General features: G+C 43.7%; 1 protein-coding gene and 1 pseudogene across 1 annotated transcript; one reads left to right on the top strand and one right to left on the bottom strand.

Moving 5' to 3' along the window:
- Window positions 1-16,793: 16,793 nt before the first annotated feature.
- On the top strand, window positions 16,794-17,165 carry LOC115662296 (uncharacterized). The gene has a single exon (XM_030584459.2). It carries the CDS (start codon window positions 16,794-16,796, stop codon window positions 17,163-17,165), a length of 372 nt encoding a protein of 123 aa, XP_030440319.2.
- A 1,255-nt stretch (window positions 17,166-18,420) lies between these two features.
- On the bottom strand, window positions 18,421-19,270 carry LOC115662297 (uncharacterized; annotated as a pseudogene).
- Window positions 19,271-21,896: the final 2,626 nt, after the last annotated feature.

The following is a 21,896-nucleotide window of genomic DNA, read 5'->3' as shown; positions in this document are numbered from 1 at the left end:
AAAACATACCCGGGGCTACTTACCTTGCCGAAGGGTAGAGTAATTCCAGATAGTTGATATTGTGTGTCGAGGACCCGAACCCGTATTCGGTCGCCTTGACGGAAAAAATGGTTTGTCTAGGACCCGAACCCGTCTTTCGCCTTGACGAGAATTGCTTTTGTCTAGGACCCGAACCTTTCTTCTGTCGCCTTGACTCGGGGAAATCGCTTGTCTAGGACCCGAACCTATCTTCTCGCCTTGACCGGATTTCATTTGTCTCGACCCGAATCTACCTTCTTGCCTCGACCGGGAAATCGCTACCTAGGACCCGAACCTTTCTTCGGCCGCCTTGATCGATTTCATTTTGTCTGTCCAGACCCGAACCTTTCTTCTGGCCGCTTTGATCGATCGGATTTTGCCTCGCTAGACCCGAACCTTTCTTCGGCCGCCTTGATCGATCGGATTTTGTATGTCTAGGACCCGAACCTTTCTTCTGGCCGCCTTGATCGATCGGATTTTGCCTCGTCAGGACCCGAACCTTTCTTCTGTCGCCTTGATCGATCGATTTTGCTTTACCAAAGTACCTGCATCATAAGGGGTACCGAAAAGACTTGATGTGAACAGAGGAGTTATTCCCGTGCTCGGGAGGGTGAACAAAGGGGTCAATCCAATGTTCAGCTTGGTGAACAACGGGTCACTCCGATGTTCGAGGGTGAACAACGGGGTGACTCCGATGTTCAAAGGGTACCATAACAATCGTAGGTACATGGATTTTTGAATCAGCATGGGTAAAATGTACTTACCTGGCACGTTCGCTCTTAAGGGCGTGTCTCCCGTCGACAATTTTTTTGTGCAAAGACATACGTATTCATCTGAGAAATAGACAACTGAGGCTATTCTTGAATATCGTATGAAATATCTTGACCAAACCTGGTCAAGATGCTTTTCTTTTCAAAGAAACACCCCGTTTACCTTCCGGGTAGTTTGAAAAGAAATCCGATGAAATACCCGGGATTTCTTACCCGGAGGTTTGATGTATCATCCGCCGAATACCCGACCTTTTCAGGGCATCTCTTTGTGATGATAATCGTGGCTTCTCCAAAGGCCCGAATTTGCGTGTTCTATCACCGAAGATTAGAACTTTGAGCCGCAAAAGCATGCCGTGTCAATTCCACTTGGGGAACAAGAAATTTTTGTGACATCTTTGGAGACGCTCCAAAGGTCATATGTTCTTTGAGTCTTTGAAAATATTTTACCAAAGAGAGTTAGAGTTCAAACATGCATGCATTCATCAAGGATAGACAAGCTATGCTATTCCGTAATGCGCATTTGAAAATTCATGCATGATGATTTCGCCATGTTTGCATCACCAAACATCCACCGAGGGTCAATCAAGACAATATTCACTCGGGAGGTGGACTTCTCAAGATGCCGAACGAGGGATTCTCGCCGAAAGGACTTTCCACTCGCTTCCGTTGAAAAGGGCTATTTGTCCCGTCCATTAATGCGGACCATCGAAAACACTCAATCTCGACCGTTATCACATCCGCAAGGGTCCGAGTTTCTCGCAAGCGACGACGCCGCTAATCTGAAAGGTCTTCTTCAGTGGTCGTAATGTAGGCTTGGTCAATGGCTTAATGAAGGTGACTGCTCAAGTCAATGCCATGAAAGAAAATATTCTCGCAATCATCTCCGGGTTTACAAGTCAAGAACCCCGCAAAACGAGATAGAAATAATCTTGCTCGCACTTCCTCGAGCGTTGTTTATAAACATTTGAAATTCCACGTTAATTCAAGCATCCTAGTCGAAGAGACTTCCCGAGGACGTAACGTGGGCTCCTGGCTCACATGTGCTGAGAAACAAAAGGATCGTTAGGCTCAAAGATGTGTGTAAGGGTGAGAGTTGGTGATCATCTTGGCATTGTCACCAGCCTTTTTCTCCACCGTCGGGACTCTTTTGGAAAACTCCCCGGGTAATCCCTTGTTTTAGCTTCTTTGACAACTTTTTCTTGAGAAGCTTCAGGCCCAAAGATTTTCCCGGATACCATTCTATCTCTCGTGATGCATCTTTGTCAAGACAGAGTTCCTAAAGTAGGAATTTGTATCGAAGAAGAACTCAAGTTTAACCCTTCGGGGTCAGTCTTTTTCATCGTTTTTCTTCTTCTCCTTTTTCTTTTTCTTTGTTTTTTATTCATGGGCATTGGCCTTGCTTTTACCAGGCATACTGCTTTTTCATGCCCCTAGTTTTCAGCATTTTTTTGGCTGCTCTTTTGGTATTGTCAGGACTAGCCTAAACAAGTTTGAGCAGAACAATGTTATTAGGCTCTTGGAGTCTTCATCTTGATTCGGTACTTTAGACCCGATGCTCAAGCCGCGGTGACTTTTGCCTTGCCCCTGTAGGGGATGATCACCAACCGGGTTGGTACGAAATGAAATCGCCGCTCAATCGGGCTAGCAAGGGATATAAGTGTATGGGATAGAAGAAGAACCGCTCTTCGTCATCCTAGGCACTTAAATTATTGTGAGAGTTCATCCGCAATAAAAACACTCAAAGATTAATGCAAATGAAAGCAAGAAAATTTCTATTCATCTTTTCACCTTGTGTGAGCTGATGCAATGATGATCATAGAAAATTTTAGATATTACAAACTCCTCATCCTTCTTGTCTTGCTCATCACCGTTATCAATAAGATGTTGGCATTTTGGACAAGCTTTAGTTTGTCGCTTCTCTTGACAAAGCCCTCTTAGCCTCGAATGTTCAACGCCGATGGTGTGCTTGTCTTGGAGGACTCACGTCGAGGACCGCCGATCCGTAAGGACGACAAGGCCCGAAACCACGGAGTAGTGATCGAAAGGGAGACGCTCCTCTTGCTCCTCCGAATTTGAATTCTCCCCGTGATGCCGATTTATCTCAAGCCGCCCCAATGTGGGGTGGTTCTTGGACAGGGGTGATTTAAAAAGAACCTCCAAGTGTATGGGCTCAAATGGTCAAGCAAAGGATTAATGGTAGTGTAATGGGCGTAGAAATGAACCGCCTCGTCATTTTGGCTACCGTACTTATGCGAGAAATCTCTTTACCTTGTAGAAGTGAAACCTTTTGCTCATCTTGCAAGGGTTTGGTACTTGAGAATGTGTTTAGGCTAAGGATTGCCTCTCATCATCCCGAGACACCTCGCTCAATACATCGGAGCAGCTTCGACACCATTCGTCGAATTGTCAAAATTTTCACAGGGAATTGGTGAATTAAACAGTAAAATTACCATGCGAAATTCTTTCCAAAAGACATGCAATGCACTTGGGGAAGGTTAAGCATTTATTTGCTTTAACATGTTTCCTCCTTCTTTGATTCTTTCAACTCTTAAAGTTTTAAGGGAAAGAAATACTTACCTACGCCGTAGAAGCAAATGACGAGGTAAACCCAGTAAAGCAATAAGAAAGATCGTGTCAATGAACGGCTCTTTGAGGGAATAGAATTGGGAACGATACAACATTACCCTTCGTGATTCCCCTCATTTAAGATTAAATTGACAACTCCTTGAGTTTTCTGATGTCCGATAATTCCCTTCCGACAAAAACAGAGTTTATGTTAGAAATGAGATGATCGAGGTAAATTGAGAACGATACAAATTACCCTTCTTCCATTTTACCCTTGTTCAAATTCCTTTCTCTCGTCTCACCGCTCCTCCATACTCTTGGTCACGGCTCGAATGAGATCCTCTATAATTAGAGGTACTCCCGAATGTAGGTTCTATTGTCACCGCATGTCGTGTCAATGCGGTTCCAAGATGTCGAGGAGTTTCTTGTGGATGCTCGATTCTAGGATCGCAAGGCATGTGCAATTGCTTGCATGGAGAACTTCGCAAAGAAAGCTAATCTCCGCTTTAAAGGTCTTTGACGAACATGGGCATGACTACCATCGATACTTCCGTGGTTGTCGATCCGCCTTGACGCCACTTTGTCATGTGCGAAATCCTTTCCTGCTAGATTTGCCACCAAGATCGCCCTTGTTAATAACTTTTCTCGCTAATTCCCTTGTTATAAGTTGGGACACAAGGTTATTTCAAGGATAGTACTTCTTACAAAGATCCGAGTTGACCGGGCTGAGAATCGGCGCCCATCCATTTCACTCGAATCAAAGCTCCTCCCGGGAGTGTCTTTTTCACTACATAGGACCCTTATAGTTAGGAGCGAACTTACCTCCAAGCTCAGTGGGGTAGTGGTAGCACCTTTCTTAGACAAGATCGCCCTCGCTTCAAAGTGTCCGAGCGTACCTTCCGCTTGAACGATCCGGCTACCCTCCGTTGATAGCATTGTCCATGACAAAGAGCCTTCAATCGCTTTTCATCAATCATATTCAGTGCTCCAATCTTTGTCGCTTCTATCTCCGCATCGACGAGCTTCATTTGGGACAATACCCGCAATGAGGGGATTTCTACCTCAACAGTGTGACCGCTTCCATGCCATATACCAAGGAAAAGGGGGTTGCCCCTGGAAGTCCGAATTGATGTTCTGAGCCATTAATGCGAAAGGCAATCTTTCATGCCAATTTCGGTAGTTCTCAATAGCTTTGGCTAAGATCTTTTTGATGTTTTTGTTGGCAAATTCTCAATAAATTGCTTCATTCGGGGACGATAAGGAGACTAATCGATGGCGGATTTTGAATTCACCGAGTAAATCATCAACAATCTTGTTGTTCGATTTGTCCCATTATCCGTAACTATGGCTCCAGGGGACGCCATAGCGGGCGATTATATCCCGCTTGATGAATTTCATCACATTCCGAGCAAAGGACATTGGCATATGACGTAGCCTCGATCCACTTAGAAAAATAATCAATTGCGACCAAGATAAAGCGATGTCCATTTGATGCTTTCGGATTAATGGGCCGATCACATCGATGCCCCACATTGAAAATGGCCATGGCTCGATAATCGATGTAATTCAGCTGGGCCAGGGCATTTATCTTGTTTCCATGGATCCGACAACGGTAACAATTTCGAACGTGTTGGATGCAATCGCTTTCTAAGGAAAGCCAAATAACCTAGTCTTGTTATTTTCCTAGCCAACATGTGTCCATTCATGTGTGGACCGCATACTCCTTCATGCAATTCCCGATAATTCGTGTTGCTTCAGCTTGTATCGACGCACCTTAGCAAAATAGAATCATGTGACCTCTTGTACAAGCTTTCACCACCATCGACGAAGAACTTCGCCGCCATCTTCATTATGTACCTTCGTCTAGAGCTAATCCCTTCGTGGAACCGCCGTTTCTCCTTGATGTAATTCATGATATCTGAGTACCATGGTTTACCATCGGCCTTCGACCAAGGTCATGCAATGGGCCGGTTTGGTTAGAACTTCAATTTTCGAGGTTCTATTTCCAAACCATTGGTAACCCGCAACATGGATGATAGCAGTAGCCAAAGCATCGGCGAATGGTTATGAGATCTAGATAGGTAGTCAAACGAGATCTCGTTGAATTCCAAACCAATTCCTCCAGATAGTCACGATAGTGGTACTAGCTTAGTATCCCCGGTCTTCCATTCACCCACACTGGGATAAATTAGCGTAATCGCCCGAACACTTTTAGCTTGGATATTTTCATATCAATTGTCGCTTGTAAACCGAGAATACATGCTTCATACTGGCTATATTGTTGGCAAGGAAACACCAATTTCGCGGCCACGTGATAATGTCGCCCATCCGGGGATATCAAGACCGCCCCGCAGCTGTACAGTGTTTATCGCTCCATCGAAAAACATGGTCCATGCTGTTCCTCCGTTGATAGAATGCGATCATCCTGAAGACCATCGTCATGCGCTTCCCCAGGGCATTCAACCAAGATATCGATCACCCGGCCTTTCACCGACTCCGCGATGACGTTTGATGTCAAATTCTGAAATTAGAATCATCATTTAGCTAATTTTCCCACTAATGCCGGGTCGGTTGAGCAAATACGGATAGGGTCGTTTTTCGCCATTGAACGCCTGGTGGTGCAAAGTATATTGTCTGAGTCTATGCAACACCCACACCAATGCGACGCATGTTTTTTCCGATTCGAATAATTCTGTTCCAAACGGAACTTTTACTCGGATAATAGATTGCTCTCGCTCTTTCCATCATCCGGGTGGCTCGGGCCAATAGAGCTCCTAATGATTCACTCGTGAATCGTTAAATAGAGAGTTAGAGGATGCCCTGGAACCGGTGGGATTAGTACCGGGACTCATCAAATACGTGTCACTTTTCAAATGCTTCCCGACAATCTTCATCCTGGCTTGATTTGAGCGCCTTTCCCGAGGAGTTTGAAGAAAGGCCGCAGCTAGCTCGATAGTTGGGAGATGAACCGAGCAATATAGTTCAACCTTCCCAAAAGGCTTCGACTTCCTTAATCGTGGACTGGGTTGCAACTCACATATTGCTTTAACTTTCGAGGGTCGACCTCAATCCCCTTGCTACTCACGATGAACCGAGTAACTTACTGCAGGTCGCCCGAATATGCATTTTGCAGGTTCAGCGTAATTTGAATTCACGCAACCGGTGAATAGCTTCTTCAAAGCTTCAATGTGATCCTCTCCGCACCTGGTTTTGGCGATCATGTCGTCGACATAGACTTCAATTTCTTTGTGCATTAGTCATGAAAGAGAGTGACCATAGCACGTTGGTATGTTGCCCCAAAGATTTTTCAAACCAAAAGGCATAACCCCGTAGTGAAAAGTCCCCATGGAGTGATAAACGCCGTCTTCTCCTTGTCTTCATCGTTCATCCTTATCCGGTTGTATCCAGAATCCATCCATGAAAGAAAATAATTCGAAACCAGCAAGCTATCCACAAGGACGTCTATGCGGGGAGCGGGAAGTCGCCCTTTGGGCCGGCCTTGTTCAAATCGCGTAATCCACACAAACTCGAATTCGACCGTCTTTCTTCTTCATCGGTACGATGTTCGCTTACCCAATCAGTGGTATTGCGAAACTTCGATGAACCCTACTTTCAACACTTCATCACTTCTTCTTCGATCTTTTCGACGGTTCGGCTTGGTCCTTCGTAACCTTTGCTTTTTGGGAGGCATGTCGGGATTAGTAGGCAACCTGTGCTCCACAATCCGAGGGTCCAGCCCCGGCATATCGAATAAGACCATGCGAAGACGCCTTGATACTCTTCGAGGAGAGCAAGCAAACGTGCGGCTTTCTCTCTCGGGAAGGTTGGCCCCAATCTTCACTTCTTTGGCTTCGAGTACCACCCAAATTGATGGTAACAAATCTTCGATTGTAAGGGGTTTAATTTGTTCATATTGCTCCCAATTTCTTTGGATTCCAAGGATCATCGCTTGAATCGCGTAATCGCCGCGTCCAATATCTACATCATCAGCCGGACCGTACTAACTCCTCGCAAGTCGCAAGATTATACCTAAACACAGGGTAACTTGATTAGAAAAACAAATGGAGATATGGATTTTTTCATTGTCCTCTTCCACTTAGGATATTTTTTTGAGGAAATTGTGAAACGTCTTTGATTTTCAAAGAGGCTTTTTTTTTTTTTTTAAAAAACGAGGAAGCATGAGATAGCCCGGGCCTCAAATACTTTCCTTTTCGTGGCTGGATATCATCAACGGGCCGGTTTGGTATACTACCTCATGCCCTCAAAACATTATTTATTTACAATACACGGATTTACAACCTCAAAAGAGGGTGAGTTCAAAAAGACATTCCTTCCGGCAGAAATGACGACAAAAAGCAAAATACAAGGATAGCCCATTTTCCAGGGATTCATGCAGAAGAGAGGAGAGGAATTCTACTCAAACGGGCTTGCGCCCATTCCCTCCACCTGGTCCTTCGTTCTATTGCGCCGACGAAGAAATCTTCGAAATCATCGCTCCAGGAGTCTAGCTCATCGCTCTTCTCTTCACTCGGTGTTAGCTTTTCCATGTCGTCCCATCCGATAGGAATGCTGCTCCGTTGGTCTTCATAAAAACTTGATGGCATCTCGGTAGTCAACGTAATAATCGAACTTACCACCGGGCCGGCCCTGTATCCATAATTTTCTTTCCCTTGCGTGCCTTATCGTAAAGCTCGGGGGCAGCGCCACGAAGGCTAGGTACCACCAAGAGGTCATCTTCACCATGACACAACCATGGGGCACGAAAAGTGAATGCCCTAAAGCATCCAAGATCTTGAATTCTATTCTTCGTAGCGTCACAATCATCCAAATGAGTGCCCGACCTCTCCCGAGTGAAAGTCACAAGATCCGGAGGGATCATAATTAATGAAGTATTCGTGGAGTAGGGTGTTTTGGCTTCCTTGTGATCAGCCCCTTTCGCGAAAGGATAGAAAATATCACATCCATGGATTGGGAACCGGCGAGTATCGCCGTACATTGCCCCGCCACCGTAGAGTTGGACATCTCGCCAAGTCGTGTCAAGGGCTCCCGACTGGCGGGTTTTCTTCGGGACGATTTACTTGGGTCACCTCGCTCCCGATCGGAAACGGCAGTAATACATCCGAGATTTGGCCGATAGTATCCATTAACGACGCAAGCAAATCTCGTAGCTCCCTAACCGACACCGCAAACGTGCAAACAAATCAAAGCGGGTTTGTACTTGTCCGAGAGGCCGAGTCTTCTTGTATGGCTCCTATAAAGATGTCGTCAACATAGGGTGACCACATTATCCAGTACATCTTCTCGCTCCACAACCTTCCTCAATCGGTAGCTCGTCCGGGTTCCGACGTCGCCAATAGCAATATTTAGGGAAGCATCGAGGAGTTCGGCTTGACTTGAAGATTCTGCAGATGCTTGAACCCCTCTCCCGATTGTCCCGAGAGGTTAAGATAAATTTTTTCATCCCGCAGTAATTTAGCGGGTGACGGAAAGTTTCCTGATATGGGAAAGTGGCAAACCGACTTGACCCGCTATATGCCCCTTGTTAGGCTGATGGGTTTCTCCGCGATACCCTAGACCAAGAAGAAGGTGATTCTTGGCACCAATAGGCTCGAATGCCCCGCCTCCTCGCGAGTCCTCGACCTGGGGTGAAGCCATTCCCAACCATAACTTTCCTACCATGACCGAGGCTTTTGACATATCGGGACAAGAGGAGCGCCTCGATATCCATGTACAAATAAACAAGCTCGATGGATGATAGCTAGATTCGACTTTACCGCTTGGTTCGACATACGGATGGCGGTTTCTTGGTAGATTCGATGGTCTTCCTCTCCAAGGACCGTGATCGCCTTCCTGGGCCCACAAACTTTACGCTTTGGTGAAGGCTTCAAGGTATAGCTCCAGAGTGAATCCGGGACGCCCAAGAGAAAGCTAAAGGCAATGGGATGTCCATTACTTGAAACAGATGCCGAATACCGTTGGGCCAATCTGACATCGAGATCGATCTCACCCACGTTGTCTTTCTTCATTCCGTCGAAAGCTCTGACGGATGTTTTGGAGGCACGGAGCTTAGATGTGTCCACATTAAGACGGCGCAAGGTTGCAGCAAGCAAATATTCAAGCGGACCCATTGTCTATCGAACTCGAGCTACGTGGGAGTTTCTACATTTGACTAAATGTAGAGACCTTTAGTATGTCCCCTTCCTTCAGCCGGGAAATTCATCCTCCGAGAATGTTATATGATCCTTCAAAGGATAGACCCCACAAATGCTTCTAGCTTGGTGTGCTCGATTGTCTCCCGGTACGTTTACTTGGCCAGTACCTTCATCGAGCTTCTGATGCTTTACTGACGCTTGGAGGAGCTCTAATAAGGAAATCTGAAATGGCAACTTACGTAGCCGATCCACCACATTATATTCACCGGCTTTAACGATGGCCGGGAATTCTTTGGCTTCTTCGTCAGAAAAGCTTGAGGGCCGAGCTTCGGCTTGGGCATACGTCCGTCCGACCTGGTGATTAGGTCCACATCCAATTCGTAGGACCACGGGACCGCTTTGTCATTCTCGTAATCTGGTAGGGCCGAGGTATTTCGATCACTATATGCTCATGGATAAGGGTACCTCAATCGTCGCCTCCTCCTCCTCGTCCGGGCTATCGACAAAGGTTCGTTCACAAGCGCGGGGATGGTTTCACTTGTTTCGGCATTCAAGCTGAAAATTCTTTGTCCTGGCCGATGATAACCTCGTAGATGGTGGCTACTATATCCAGATATAGTGCAGCGTACACAATCAAACCCGCTTTCGCCTCTTTGCACGGCAACCCTTTCTTTCATTAGGACAGAGGCAGATTTCACCAAGAGGATAATACCCTGCTTTCACTAGAGCATTATAAACATCAACAAGCGTACTCTCTCACTCTTGAATCGACGCACGCTTGAAAGTAGATATGGCATTGATTCTGTTTTCATGTTCGGGTAGCGGGTTGTTCTTGTATGTTTGGCTTGGATGTCCTGGAATGAAAAGGCTTTGGTGTCGAGCAAGTTTTGGATCGGTGTTTGAGGGTATAGCAAGCCATCGCCGAATGCCCCACCTCGCCCATGTGATAGTCACATTTTTTTGACGGATCATAATTCGAAGCTTTCGAGTCATCGTTTTGGTTCGGTAGAAAGCGAGTTTTTCTTCCTGAGTATGGCCGTGACTTGAGAAGGGATCCAGCAAAGTGGAGTGAATTGTCTTTTCTTATATCGCCCGAGGCCGGCGACTTGAGGTAGGTCATGCCACTGTTCACTTGACCACTGTCCGAGAGGATGAACAATGCCTGGTATACGCAATGTTTCCATCCGTCGTGGGCTCCTTCTTTTCGTGGGCGGAGTCTCTTACTTGTGGAAGTGGATCTCGTGAACCATCCGTCACGCAGCCCCATTTCAATTCGTTCACCCACAGGACGAGACGATTAAGGGATTCAAGAATGGCGCCAACCAGGTGTACGCGTATTCGTATGGAAGCGATTTTATGAACAATTTTACTTGTTCATGATCAATGAGCCTGGTAACCCGGCGGCCAAGTTCCTCCATCCGGTGGCATACTCCTTGAATGACTCGCTTTTCTTCTTTTCCGTGCGTTCCGCATCGTCACGAGTGAAGGTGACGCCAAGGTTGAACCGATATCGCTTGAGGAATGCATCGCCGCATCATCCCAAGACTTAAAAGCATCCACATCTTTCGACATATACCACGTCAAGGCCGCCCGCCAAACTCGCTTGAAAGGTCCGAATCATGAGAGGTTCATTGTCAACGTACTTGGGTCATCCGCACATGATACATGTGCAAATGATGTCCTGGGCATGAAGTGCCATCATACTTCTCGAATTCCTGCATCTTGAATTTTTCCCGGTACTTTGACCCGTTTGTATATGGACATGTCAAGTGGAACGGCATGTTGCGGGCCTCAGAGTCGCTTTTCAAAGATTTCTTCGACCTTTGCAAGGCGTTTGTCCGTTCACACACCGGTACGCCTTCGAGTTCGGCTTCCTAACAGCCAAGCGGAAGCTGGATCGTCTCAGGGGGCATTTTATTGTCACCGCGTGCTTTGTCTTTTCCGTAGACGGTGGTGATAACACCACCTCAACCGCCGCAGCGTAGGTGTAAGCTTGCCATGAATGGATTCCACCTGCTTTGTGAGATTTTGGATCGCATTGATGACCATTTTCATCTCATCTTCCATATTATTGAGGCGGACATTTTCTTCGGCCATTTTTTGTAACTACCCAAAAGTGGTTTGATGAGTTCAGATCCCAAAGGCTTTCCAATGACAACGCTGTACTCCTCCAGGGTCGGGGTCATCTCAAACTTACCGAATATGAAAGTGGATGTTTAGTGGACACCGAAATGTGCTAATGCTTGCATCATGCCGTAATGGATGTTGATTTTGAGCAAGTGGAGTAGCGACCAATTCTTGCTTTAACATACCGTTGGCCATTTTGATCGAGCCGGTCCCCACCATGCCGTAAGCTCTTTTTAGGAGTGGGGACAAATTGGACATCACTCTTCCCATCGTGTATAAAATGCAATCAACGGTGGCCTAAAAAACGAATCAAATGAATAAGTACGCTGGATAATAAAATGAAAAGGGACGAATATATACCTTTCCTTGAACCATGGCAATCACAATGACATACACATGAGGAGTGAGGTTCGATTTCTATCTAGATCGGCCCAAAGAAATGAAGTTAAAAGGGTGCCCGACCGTCGCAGCCTCGCGTTGGTGTCAAGTCCTTTTAATCCTCGGCCGACCGAAAGGAATATCTTATAGTCACGCGAATAGCGCTAAGATACTTCTTTACGATTTTTTAGAAATAAATTCGGGAAAAGAAAGGCAACCTCTACATCGCGGACTCAAGTTCGAGGTCGTATCTTTCTTAACACCATCCTAGGATGCCCTATCGCGGCCCAGTCCGCCGTGGTTGTGTGTGCAACGGTGTAGTGCTAAATCATTAAAGCATGCACAACAAATTATAAACAATCAATTCGAACCCGCAAGAACAAATAACTCCTTAATGTCGTTCATACCGGAGTCCTTGCCGCCAAACAAAAATCATTTTGAACAGATAAAATTTTTGGCCTAAGTCCACTTTAAAAAAACAAGTCCCCAAATGAGTCGCCATTGTCGCGACCGAACTCCCGAGCCCTTTTTAAACGACATGCAAAGAGAAAGGGGGCTCGCCCGGGTACGTGCTAAGTCTAGGTTCGGGACTTAACTCGGGCTCTCCCAAGCCCATACCATATCGCGACTTAGGGTTTAAGTGTTTAACATGCAAGTGGTTTATATCAAGGAGTCGCCACTAATCGATTTGGGGTGGGTCGATTAGAAACCCAAATAGGGTGATGGGAGAATCACCCTATTCCTACGAACCGTAGATTAAATGAGTTCGGGACTTGGTTACACTAGTTGGATAACTAATGCCCTTTCGGTACCTTTTACCCCTGCTTCATTTATGAAAACATTTGTCGTGCAATTTGGATTGATTTTAGGACCTTTCTCCTAATATGTGAGGTGATCAAGCGAGTGCATAATCGGGAATGATCGCTAGTCAGAACACAAAGAATTCATGCAAACCTTAAGGTTCTAACCCTAACTAAGTCGATGACATTCAAAAACACAACATTCATGCAATTGTATTAAAAACATGCATAACAATACAACGTAATAAAAACTAACATGCAAATACTACCGCGCAACCTCGGCTTGTCTAATTTAAATAAGACAAAAACTTACAAAATAATATCACATTAGATTAAAACAACAACAATATATCACATAAAATAAATTTTTTTTTTTAATAAAATAAAAAAAATAAAATAAAATACGAAATATTTTTTTTAATAAAAAAAACAAATAAAAAAGAAGAAAGAAAAAGAAAGAAAAGAAAAAAAAAATTTTGAAATTTTTTTAAATTTTTTTTTTTTAAAAGCAGTAAAATAAAATAAAATAAAAATAAATAAATAAATAAAAAAAAGGATCCAGATCGGCCGAACCGACCCGTCAACGGATTCGACCCGGCTGTTGACCCGGGTCGGATCGGCCGAACCGGCCTACTGACCGACTCCGGTCAATGATCCGACTGTTGCTGCGACCCGGCTCTGACGGCCGAACCGGGCCTACTGACCGACTGGCTCAACGGATCCGACCCGGGGCGTTGACCGGGCCGGGTCAATCGAACTGGTCAGCCGAACCTGGTGGGGAGCACCTCCCGTCGGCCAAACGGCTCTCACCGGCCGACCTGCACGGCGCCGCCCCAAATCGGCCTCCCGGGAGTAAAACCAAGCCTCTCCACCCACCGGTCACTGTCTGATCACTGCTGCCACGCCGGCGACCAAAACAAAAAACCGGTTTCATTGAGGACTTTGTCGAATGTATGGTGTAAGCCTAAAACAACAATCTCGACTGTTCCGCGAACCTGGAGATTCAAAGGACCAACCTACCTTCTGGGTGAGACACACGGACGGGGGATGACGGTATGGGCGGATTCTACGCGAAACGGCCGGCGCGAGTCCCGCCATACCGAGCGCAGTAAAAAAGAGCAAAACAGGCGGTTCGGGCCGACCGAGCTTCGCTGTCACGCGCTGCCTGGGGGGCTTTCCGGTTGATCGGGCGACGGCGACGCGGCCGGGAACTCCGTAAAACCGACTTTCCTTCTTCTTTCTCTCTCAATTTTCTCTCTTTCTCTCTCAATTTTTCTCTCTCTGCTTCTCTCTCAATTTCGCCGACGGGCTCTCTCTCCCTTTGGCTATTTATAGCCGGACGACGGTGCCTCTCGCTCCGTACGTTGCACGTAATGACGATGCCGCACCGGCCTACTCAGCGCGCGACTTTCGCGGCCATTTAGGCCTGGCAGCAGAGGTGGGATCGGCCTGAGGCGCAGAAGCAGCGCATAAACAGGAGCCGAGAGGAGGAGATAAGGGAAGCCGGACAACGGGGAGGACGGGACGCAATTAATGCCGCCCTGTCGGGCGTGCTCTTCTCGCCTTCCTTCCGCGGATAGCGACGGCGAGGAGCCACGCTGCCGCTGCGCGGCCGGCGTGACGCCGCGAACAGGAGAACAGGGCGAGAGAGCGACCACGAGGGGAAGAAGAAGAAGAAAGGGTCGGGCCCAGGCCCACCATGTAAGGGAAGAAAAGAAAGAAAAGAAAAGAAAAAAAAAAAGAATGGGCCGGGGCCCAGGAGGGGGAAGAAAAGGAAAAGAAAAGGGCAGTAATGGTCGGCCCACTACCCGGCCCGAAAAATTTTTTTTTTTTTTTTTTTAAATTTTTGTTTAAAATTTAAGAAAATATGCTCTAATAGGCCCTATTAATGCACATATGCCTAATGTCTATATGCAATGCATTTAAATAGAAATATTTTTTTGTTTTAGGAATTAAAGAAAATTAATTCCTAAATTTTGTGCAATTAATTTTGGGCAAATTAAAAATAGGTGTCAACACTACAGAAAGGGATAGAGAAATGATTTTTTTATTAGCCCTTTGTCTCTTTTATCTTCGATTCCTAGTGAAGCTCGTGTCTTCCATTGTAAATTAGCGCTTCTCCTTTGTCGATATCATGTGACCTATCATGTGCAACTGACTTGTTGGCAACCTTGGGGGTTTCCTGATGTGCTTTTCACGCCGTCTTCACACTATACATTGTGTAAAGATGCTGAGCTCACTATACATTGTGTAAAGATGCTGAGCTTATATAAGTTATATCTTTGGTTTGATTGCCACTTCGATTCTCACTCCTGGACAAAGATGACGTGCTTTTTGAGCATTGTTTCGTATCAGCCAAATCTCGTGATGTGTAATTTCTCAAAATAAGGAAGCTTTAGTGATTAGTCTTCAACCACTGACATTGATTATCCAGATGTCCCCCATTGACAATAGTTTTATATTTCTCGGACGTTGATATTTGAAGTCGCCCAAAGACTAATTCAATTGAGAATTGGAAACTTGCAATGTTTAGATTTTTGGCGCAATGTCATTTTAACCAAGGGAATTAGAAAATCCAACAGTTGAGAATGTTTATGAAAGTTTAGATTTTGTGACTTGAGGTATAAGTGTTTGACATTATGGCTTGCAAATAGGCGGGAAGTCATTTCCCCTTCGGTGAAGAATGACATTCTCCCGTTTTTTCCCCCCTCTTTCTCCTTTGTGTCTCTCGAGAATTTCCACCAACCAAAGGCAGTGTTCTAATTGCTCTTAAATGTCTTATGAGTTCAACTCTCACCTCAAATTTTCACAACCTAACACATAAATTCAAGAGACAACATTTTAATCTTGAAGTCAAAAAATGACACGTAAAGTTAGACTAAGAGCTTGCTAAGTTCACCTCAAATGCAAGAAGTTGCCATGAGCAACATTCCCATCTCGTTCTCCATCTTCATTACCTTAACTAGAAGAAATTTGTTGAAGATTTATGAAAGTTCCGAGCAAAAGCTTGGTGTCTCTATTAAAAACAGCTCTCGGCCACGACCCCTTTCATTTCTTTACATTATTTTTGTTTTTTGGGGTCTTATGACGAACTAAAGCAAATGAATCCTCTGCAGAAGAATATTCAGCAAGATCAATAAAGCATGGTTCATGCATTTACAATCACCAATTTTAAGTATAAACATAGGTATTTTGCATGGATATTGATGTGAATAGGTCATGACTAAAAACATTAGCGTCTTTTATTATGGCTCAGAGCAATAATGACCAAACCGCATCAAATAAGTAATTTACCAATGTAGGCCGCTTTTAGTACAGTAATTTACCAGATTCGATATTAAGCAATGAAGCTCCATAATTGAAGTTAGCAATTACATGTAAAAATAGTATCTCACCGTCATATGCTCGCTTTTAGCATAATAAAAGTATGAAATTTATCAATGTGGAATGACCATCAACGTAGGCATTTGCTTGACTCTTTCTATATGGATGCGCTGACGAGTTCAATGTTACCGCTTGGCAATTTATTTTCTTTTTCTATTGCAAAGAATTTCAAGTTTGATTAGAAGCAATTTCGAAGATCCTTCACCAATAGGCAATATAAGGAAGCATTGCACTTCCCACTACAAATATTCTAGGATCTTCAAAAGAGAGGGAATGAGAATCAATGAAGGTTATATCTTTACTTAATTGGCTTAGCTTTACACGTTATTAGAGGATGATATCTATACACGAATAATATGCATAGGAAATAAAATTAGCTATCTTAGAGAATAACGAAATATCAAATCATATCCAAAATATCTAATAATATCTCTAACAATATTTTAGGAAAATCTTTAATCTCCATAAATATACTTCATTACAGTGCTCCATCTTTAGCAAGGGAGTCCTGGACTTAATTAATGACAAGATCAGAGGAGGGGATTTGTGTACATAAAAGCACACATTGTGCGCGTGTGGGAGGTGAGAGACTAGAGAAAATGGCTAGAGAGGTGTTTCCTCTTGCTAATGCTACTAATGGCCATGGAAGCCAACTGGAGTTGACATGGCTTTGCGTGGTTGCATTTTCCCTAGCATTCATCTCCATGATCATATTCGCATGCGGCAAAAGCGAGCAGGAACCTCGCGAAAAGAAGGGTCGTAGTGGTGGCGGCAGAGGGGGCAATCTTGCCGGAGCTGGTGTTTCTTACTTGGCTAGTGGTGATTTTAGCAGGGCTAATTGTGGCGGCGGCAGCGGTGGCTATGGTGGCAATGGGGATGGTGGCTGTGGTGGAAGTGGGGGTGGCGGCGGAGGTTGTGGCGGCAGCGGAGGAGGTTGTGGCGGCGGCGGAGGCGGTGGCGGTAGTTGCTAACTTCGAAGTCAATCTATACAAACAAAAAGTAATCATGACTTATCGGTACTTATGTCAATTGGGGTTGCGATGCTTTTTTAATTGAAATCCACGTTTTTTTTTTTATGTTTGTGTTGGAATATGCATAGCATGTACACGGCACATGCACGTCACACTTATGACACATGCACGACGCTTATGGCATGCACGGCAATGCACGGCACACTTGAGCAAATGGTGAATTTAAACCACTCTTTTTTTAAAAGCCCCAAACCCGGTTGTCATTTAACTTAATGAGATGATGAATAATGCAATCAGCTAAACATCTATAAATGATCTTACAACTGCCTTGGTTAAAGCTGATCCATATGGAATGTTTTACCAAAAATCCGGCAAGGCTACTTCATCGGCAGTTTTTCTTTATTTTTTGGTCGGAGCTTCATCGGCAGTTGATAGCGGTAGAAAACAAGGGAGCAAATAGAGGAGGAAGAGGTAAAGGAACATTTGTCATTGTATTTAATGAGTGTTTTTCATAGGTTACACTGTGATTTGATGCACGTAAACCTTAGGACATGGCGCTGAAAGGGACATGACAACTTTTGCCAAGGCATAGACCTCATGTACTGCTTTTAGATAGACATTAGATACGTATAGATACTGTGCGATTGGTAGGTTCAGAGAGTTCGTAGATACTATACAACCCCCTTCCGTTTCTTTACAAATTTATATATTCATTTTGGATCTTGCCAGTAGTTAGCAGCTAAGGATTTGTATTTTTGTGCCTTAGGAACACAATTTGGAGAGTCAAAACACTCAACCTAGATTTCGATTGGCCCCTTTTTGGTCAAATGGATAAGTACTTCGATTTTTCATTGGTCCGCGTTATTTCCCAAGAATGATCAACCTTCTCTTCATTGCTAGCTTCAACTGACCACGTGATGGGTTTGAAGACTTTGCATGAATTTTAGCCTATTCACCTAACTAGGGAATTTTCAGTGATTCTCGCGAATTTGCGGTGCGCTTGAAAAATTATAATTATTGAAATCCATTTATTTTGCCGAAAATCACATATTTAGGCATCAACTAATCATATTATCTTATATTTGGACCAATTATGACGTAAATGTGAGTTCTCATGGAATGCAAATGTTGCACATATTGTCGAAAATTACAAGGCTGTTTGTATGTTACTTCTGGTTTTTTCTTATTCGAACTCTATGATTACATACATTGTTTGGAAAGAAGCTATTGGCGAACTCGAGTGGCAGTGGTCAGTTTATTTACTCCAGTTCTCTTCAAGCTTCTCGATTGTAGCACCCCCACCAGTCCTGGCCTCTCCCCTTTGATCCATGCCATGGGAAGTAGCCAAACTCCATTTGCTTTCTCCATTAGCTTCAAATGGGGCCAGCCTGCAAACAAGAACACGGTACCCCAAAATAGAATGTCTAGTCACACAACAAAAAACAAAAACAAAAAGAAGAGTATGGTCTTGTTACACATTTTCATGTCAAGTTTCAGTTTGAGCCTCGTGAAAAGCAGTAGTGTTTGCATGTCCGACATACAATCATGAAAGCAGCAAAATTCTGAGATCATTCAGCTAAGATATTTTTTTGTACCCCTTCCAACGTCTTGCTTCTTGGCTAACTAATCTCACTCTTGATCAGGAAATCGCGTTGACTATAAAGAAACTCAGAATATGAGCAAGCTTTTATTGGAGTTTTTCTGACCCAGTGTTAATCTCATACTTACCAAGAGGAAAGCAAACTGCAGCTCCAAGAGCTGCACCGGGAGCGACATTCCTTGCACGCCACTATAGTGATCCTGGTACTAACACAAACTAAAGTTCAGAAAAGAAACTCTTTTTTCCGTTTAGCGTGAGTTATTAACGGAATATAAAATTGTGATACATTGATTTCGTAAGCTACAGCATAACGGTTAATAGACAATATCTCAAGCATGTGAAGTAATGCCTTACAGATCGAACCAAAGGTTGCAGCAGTGGCCGAAGCAGCTCCAGCTACATTAAAAACATCATGAACTCCTCGTTTCTTAGCTGGCAAATTTTGTAGACCATAAAACGCAGCAGTAAAGGTCCCTAGGCACACTACACAACGATGGAGCCACATGTCACTCACTCGAATGAATGTTTTCAACGAAATATTATCATGTAGACTACTAATAGATCAGCATACATTATTCATCCGGAAAATCTTCTTGTACTGTTTACCAAGAGCATTTTTCAGCTTCGAGACGTAATGTACATCAAGGAAAACGATACCGTAATCTTTCCCGTAAAAGAAAGGCAAAAGTGAAGAACTTCAGTGAAAGGAGAAATCAATTTATTGCGGGGGCAGTTTGAGTATTTCCATCGGTGACCATGCACCTGAACTAGTTTGTCTTCACTCAGAGCTGACAAGCTAACCAAAACAGGTAACCTTCCAACAAACTCTGGAATAAGGCCGGCCATACGCATTGGAATTACCCCTTTCTACCTGCATTGCCATTAGTAGGGATGGCAATGAGATCACCACTTCCCACAGACTCTCAAACCTTCAAACATTTGGGATCATCTCATGAATTTTGAGTTGTAAGTAGGAGGCACACGAGAGCACTTCAAACCCACAAAAACAGGAGACTCACAGCCTCCTAGGAAGAAGCACCAAACTACCAAAGGCCTTTGGGTGACTAGGTACGGCAATTTAACTCAGCAAGCATATGTCCGCATTGCCTGCCCCAAAAAATTGTCATCCCACTACTACTTGACAATCAATTTTTTTACCTTTTCAAGGATTAGAATAATTGTACGATAGTTATATCTAAATAAATGTTTGAATTAAGTTTAAGATAAATGTGGGGTGATATCAAAAGAGGACAGCAAAACCTGAATGTCCTGCGGGGGTGGGAATGGGGCCTACCACACGGGCGGATATCAGGCCTCCTCAATTATTGCGAGGAGGGGATGGGGAATGCAAGCCCTACTACCGCCCCGCCCCATTGCCATCACTATGGATGACTCTCACATCATTCCACTCAATTATTAATCAATAAGAGTATCACAGAAGCACAAAGTATTAATGGTAGAAACAGAAAATCCCGTTTACCCATATATCATCTCTAGGCAGATGCTTTGGGGCTCCTTTATGAGTACTATTCACTACATGAGAATGAGAACATAGTCCTTATGTATAGATGAACTGGAAAATGTAGCCTTGGTGCTAGGAAAACAGAATAGAGAATTGCAACCACCGAAGAATATCATGCATGCAAAAGAGAGGCACTTCTTTTGTTCTAGTTTAAAAAGATCTGTAACAATTTGAGGTTACCATAAACAGAAAATGGCATAATCAGCCCTTTTGATAGATGATGTATCACAAAAGGCGTTCAAGCTCGATGTACAAAAAATCACACCTCCACACCTATACAGGCCAAAAGACTTTCGAACATTACAGATACAAATCAAGTTGGAGATAGAAACATAAGTGGACTACATCTAATTAAAGCCTGAGGATGTAAGTAAGTTTCACAAGAAACAAAAGGCTATTCAATTATTATAAAGAACTGACAATTATGCCCTTTCCTTTAAAAGTTTAGAAGAAGAATTTTATGCTAATTTACATTGCATTGCATGTTTTAAAAGTTTTGTTCTGAGTTGAATAAAATTCGAATTGCACGAGGAGTAAAATTTGAATAAAAAAACTGTAAAAAGTTAAAAGTGGACATCGTTCCAAACAAACCCAAAGATGTTAATGAGAAAAAAACATTAGACAATAGCTATCACAAAGTTGTTTTCGTTTTCTCTCCTTTAATTAAGGGATATTATACTTGATTTGTAGAATTGGCAATGCTTATCTAAAAGTAAAAGAAGAAGAAATGGCAATTCTTTTACCGGAGAAAAAAGGAAAGAATATAAAATGTAATATGGAAACATAAAAAAAAAAAAGGAAAAGAAAAAAGATAGCGTAGCAATTCTTTTCCCATAGCGGCCTCCGCAAAAAAGAAAACTTCGATAAAAGTTTTTTTTCTTTGTTCTTTAGCTAGTTAATTTCAATTTTATCTAGACAATATGTACTCTAAGGCGAAGAGTATCTGGAGAGGCCGGGACATCCAAGCAAAGCTCGTGCCACATTCGTGCAGAGTTTCGGGATCCGTTTGGAAGAAGCTATCAGGCGCACCCGGTGTAGTTGGTCCAATGTAAATCATCTGTTAGACCATGTGAGTCTCGCATGGCCATAAAGTCTGACAAATCACACGCATTAGGCCCATGGTGCACTTGATAATTTTGCCCATTCGTTGTCGTTTTCGTCCTCAGTGTCGACTATCCTCATGGACCTGTCGGCCTTCTCCCTATCTTTGGGTCCTTTTGCGGCACATCAAATCCCCTTTCCTTAGATTTCTCATGTTTTGATTTTAATTAACATGAATCAAGAGTATAGCCATGTCAATTAGGATCTCTTAGATTATTGCAACTATGTATCCGACACATCACCTAATTTAGCCTTCTTAGAGCACATATCGCCAATTTTCATTTATCTATTTTCGCCGTGTCAACCATGTCCACAATAACAATAAAAATAATTATATTACAGCCACATGTGTCTAAATAAGACCAGTTTCCGTGAGATTCACGTCATGAGAATCATAGAATAAACAAAACATAATCACCCCGAAAGCAAATTTGAGTATAAAAGATTGAGCTGGGAGTTAATTTCTTATTTCACGAATCGATTATCCTTATCGGAAATATCAACACGA

This window comes from Syzygium oleosum, unplaced genomic scaffold (assembly GCF_021117445.2).
Source record: "Syzygium oleosum isolate NSW1041296 unplaced genomic scaffold, Sole_v2.1 Sole_v2.47, whole genome shotgun sequence".
In the NCBI taxonomy this organism is placed as follows: domain Eukaryota; kingdom Viridiplantae; phylum Streptophyta; class Magnoliopsida; order Myrtales; family Myrtaceae; genus Syzygium; species Syzygium oleosum.
This window is presented reverse-complemented; position numbering and strand designations above follow the sequence as displayed.

Bases quoted from the DNA above. Each gene is read 5' to 3' on its own strand.
- LOC115662296 (XM_030584459.2), top strand. From the start codon at position 16,794: ATGGCTAGAGAGGTGTTTCCTCTTGCTAATGCTACTAATGGCCATGGA.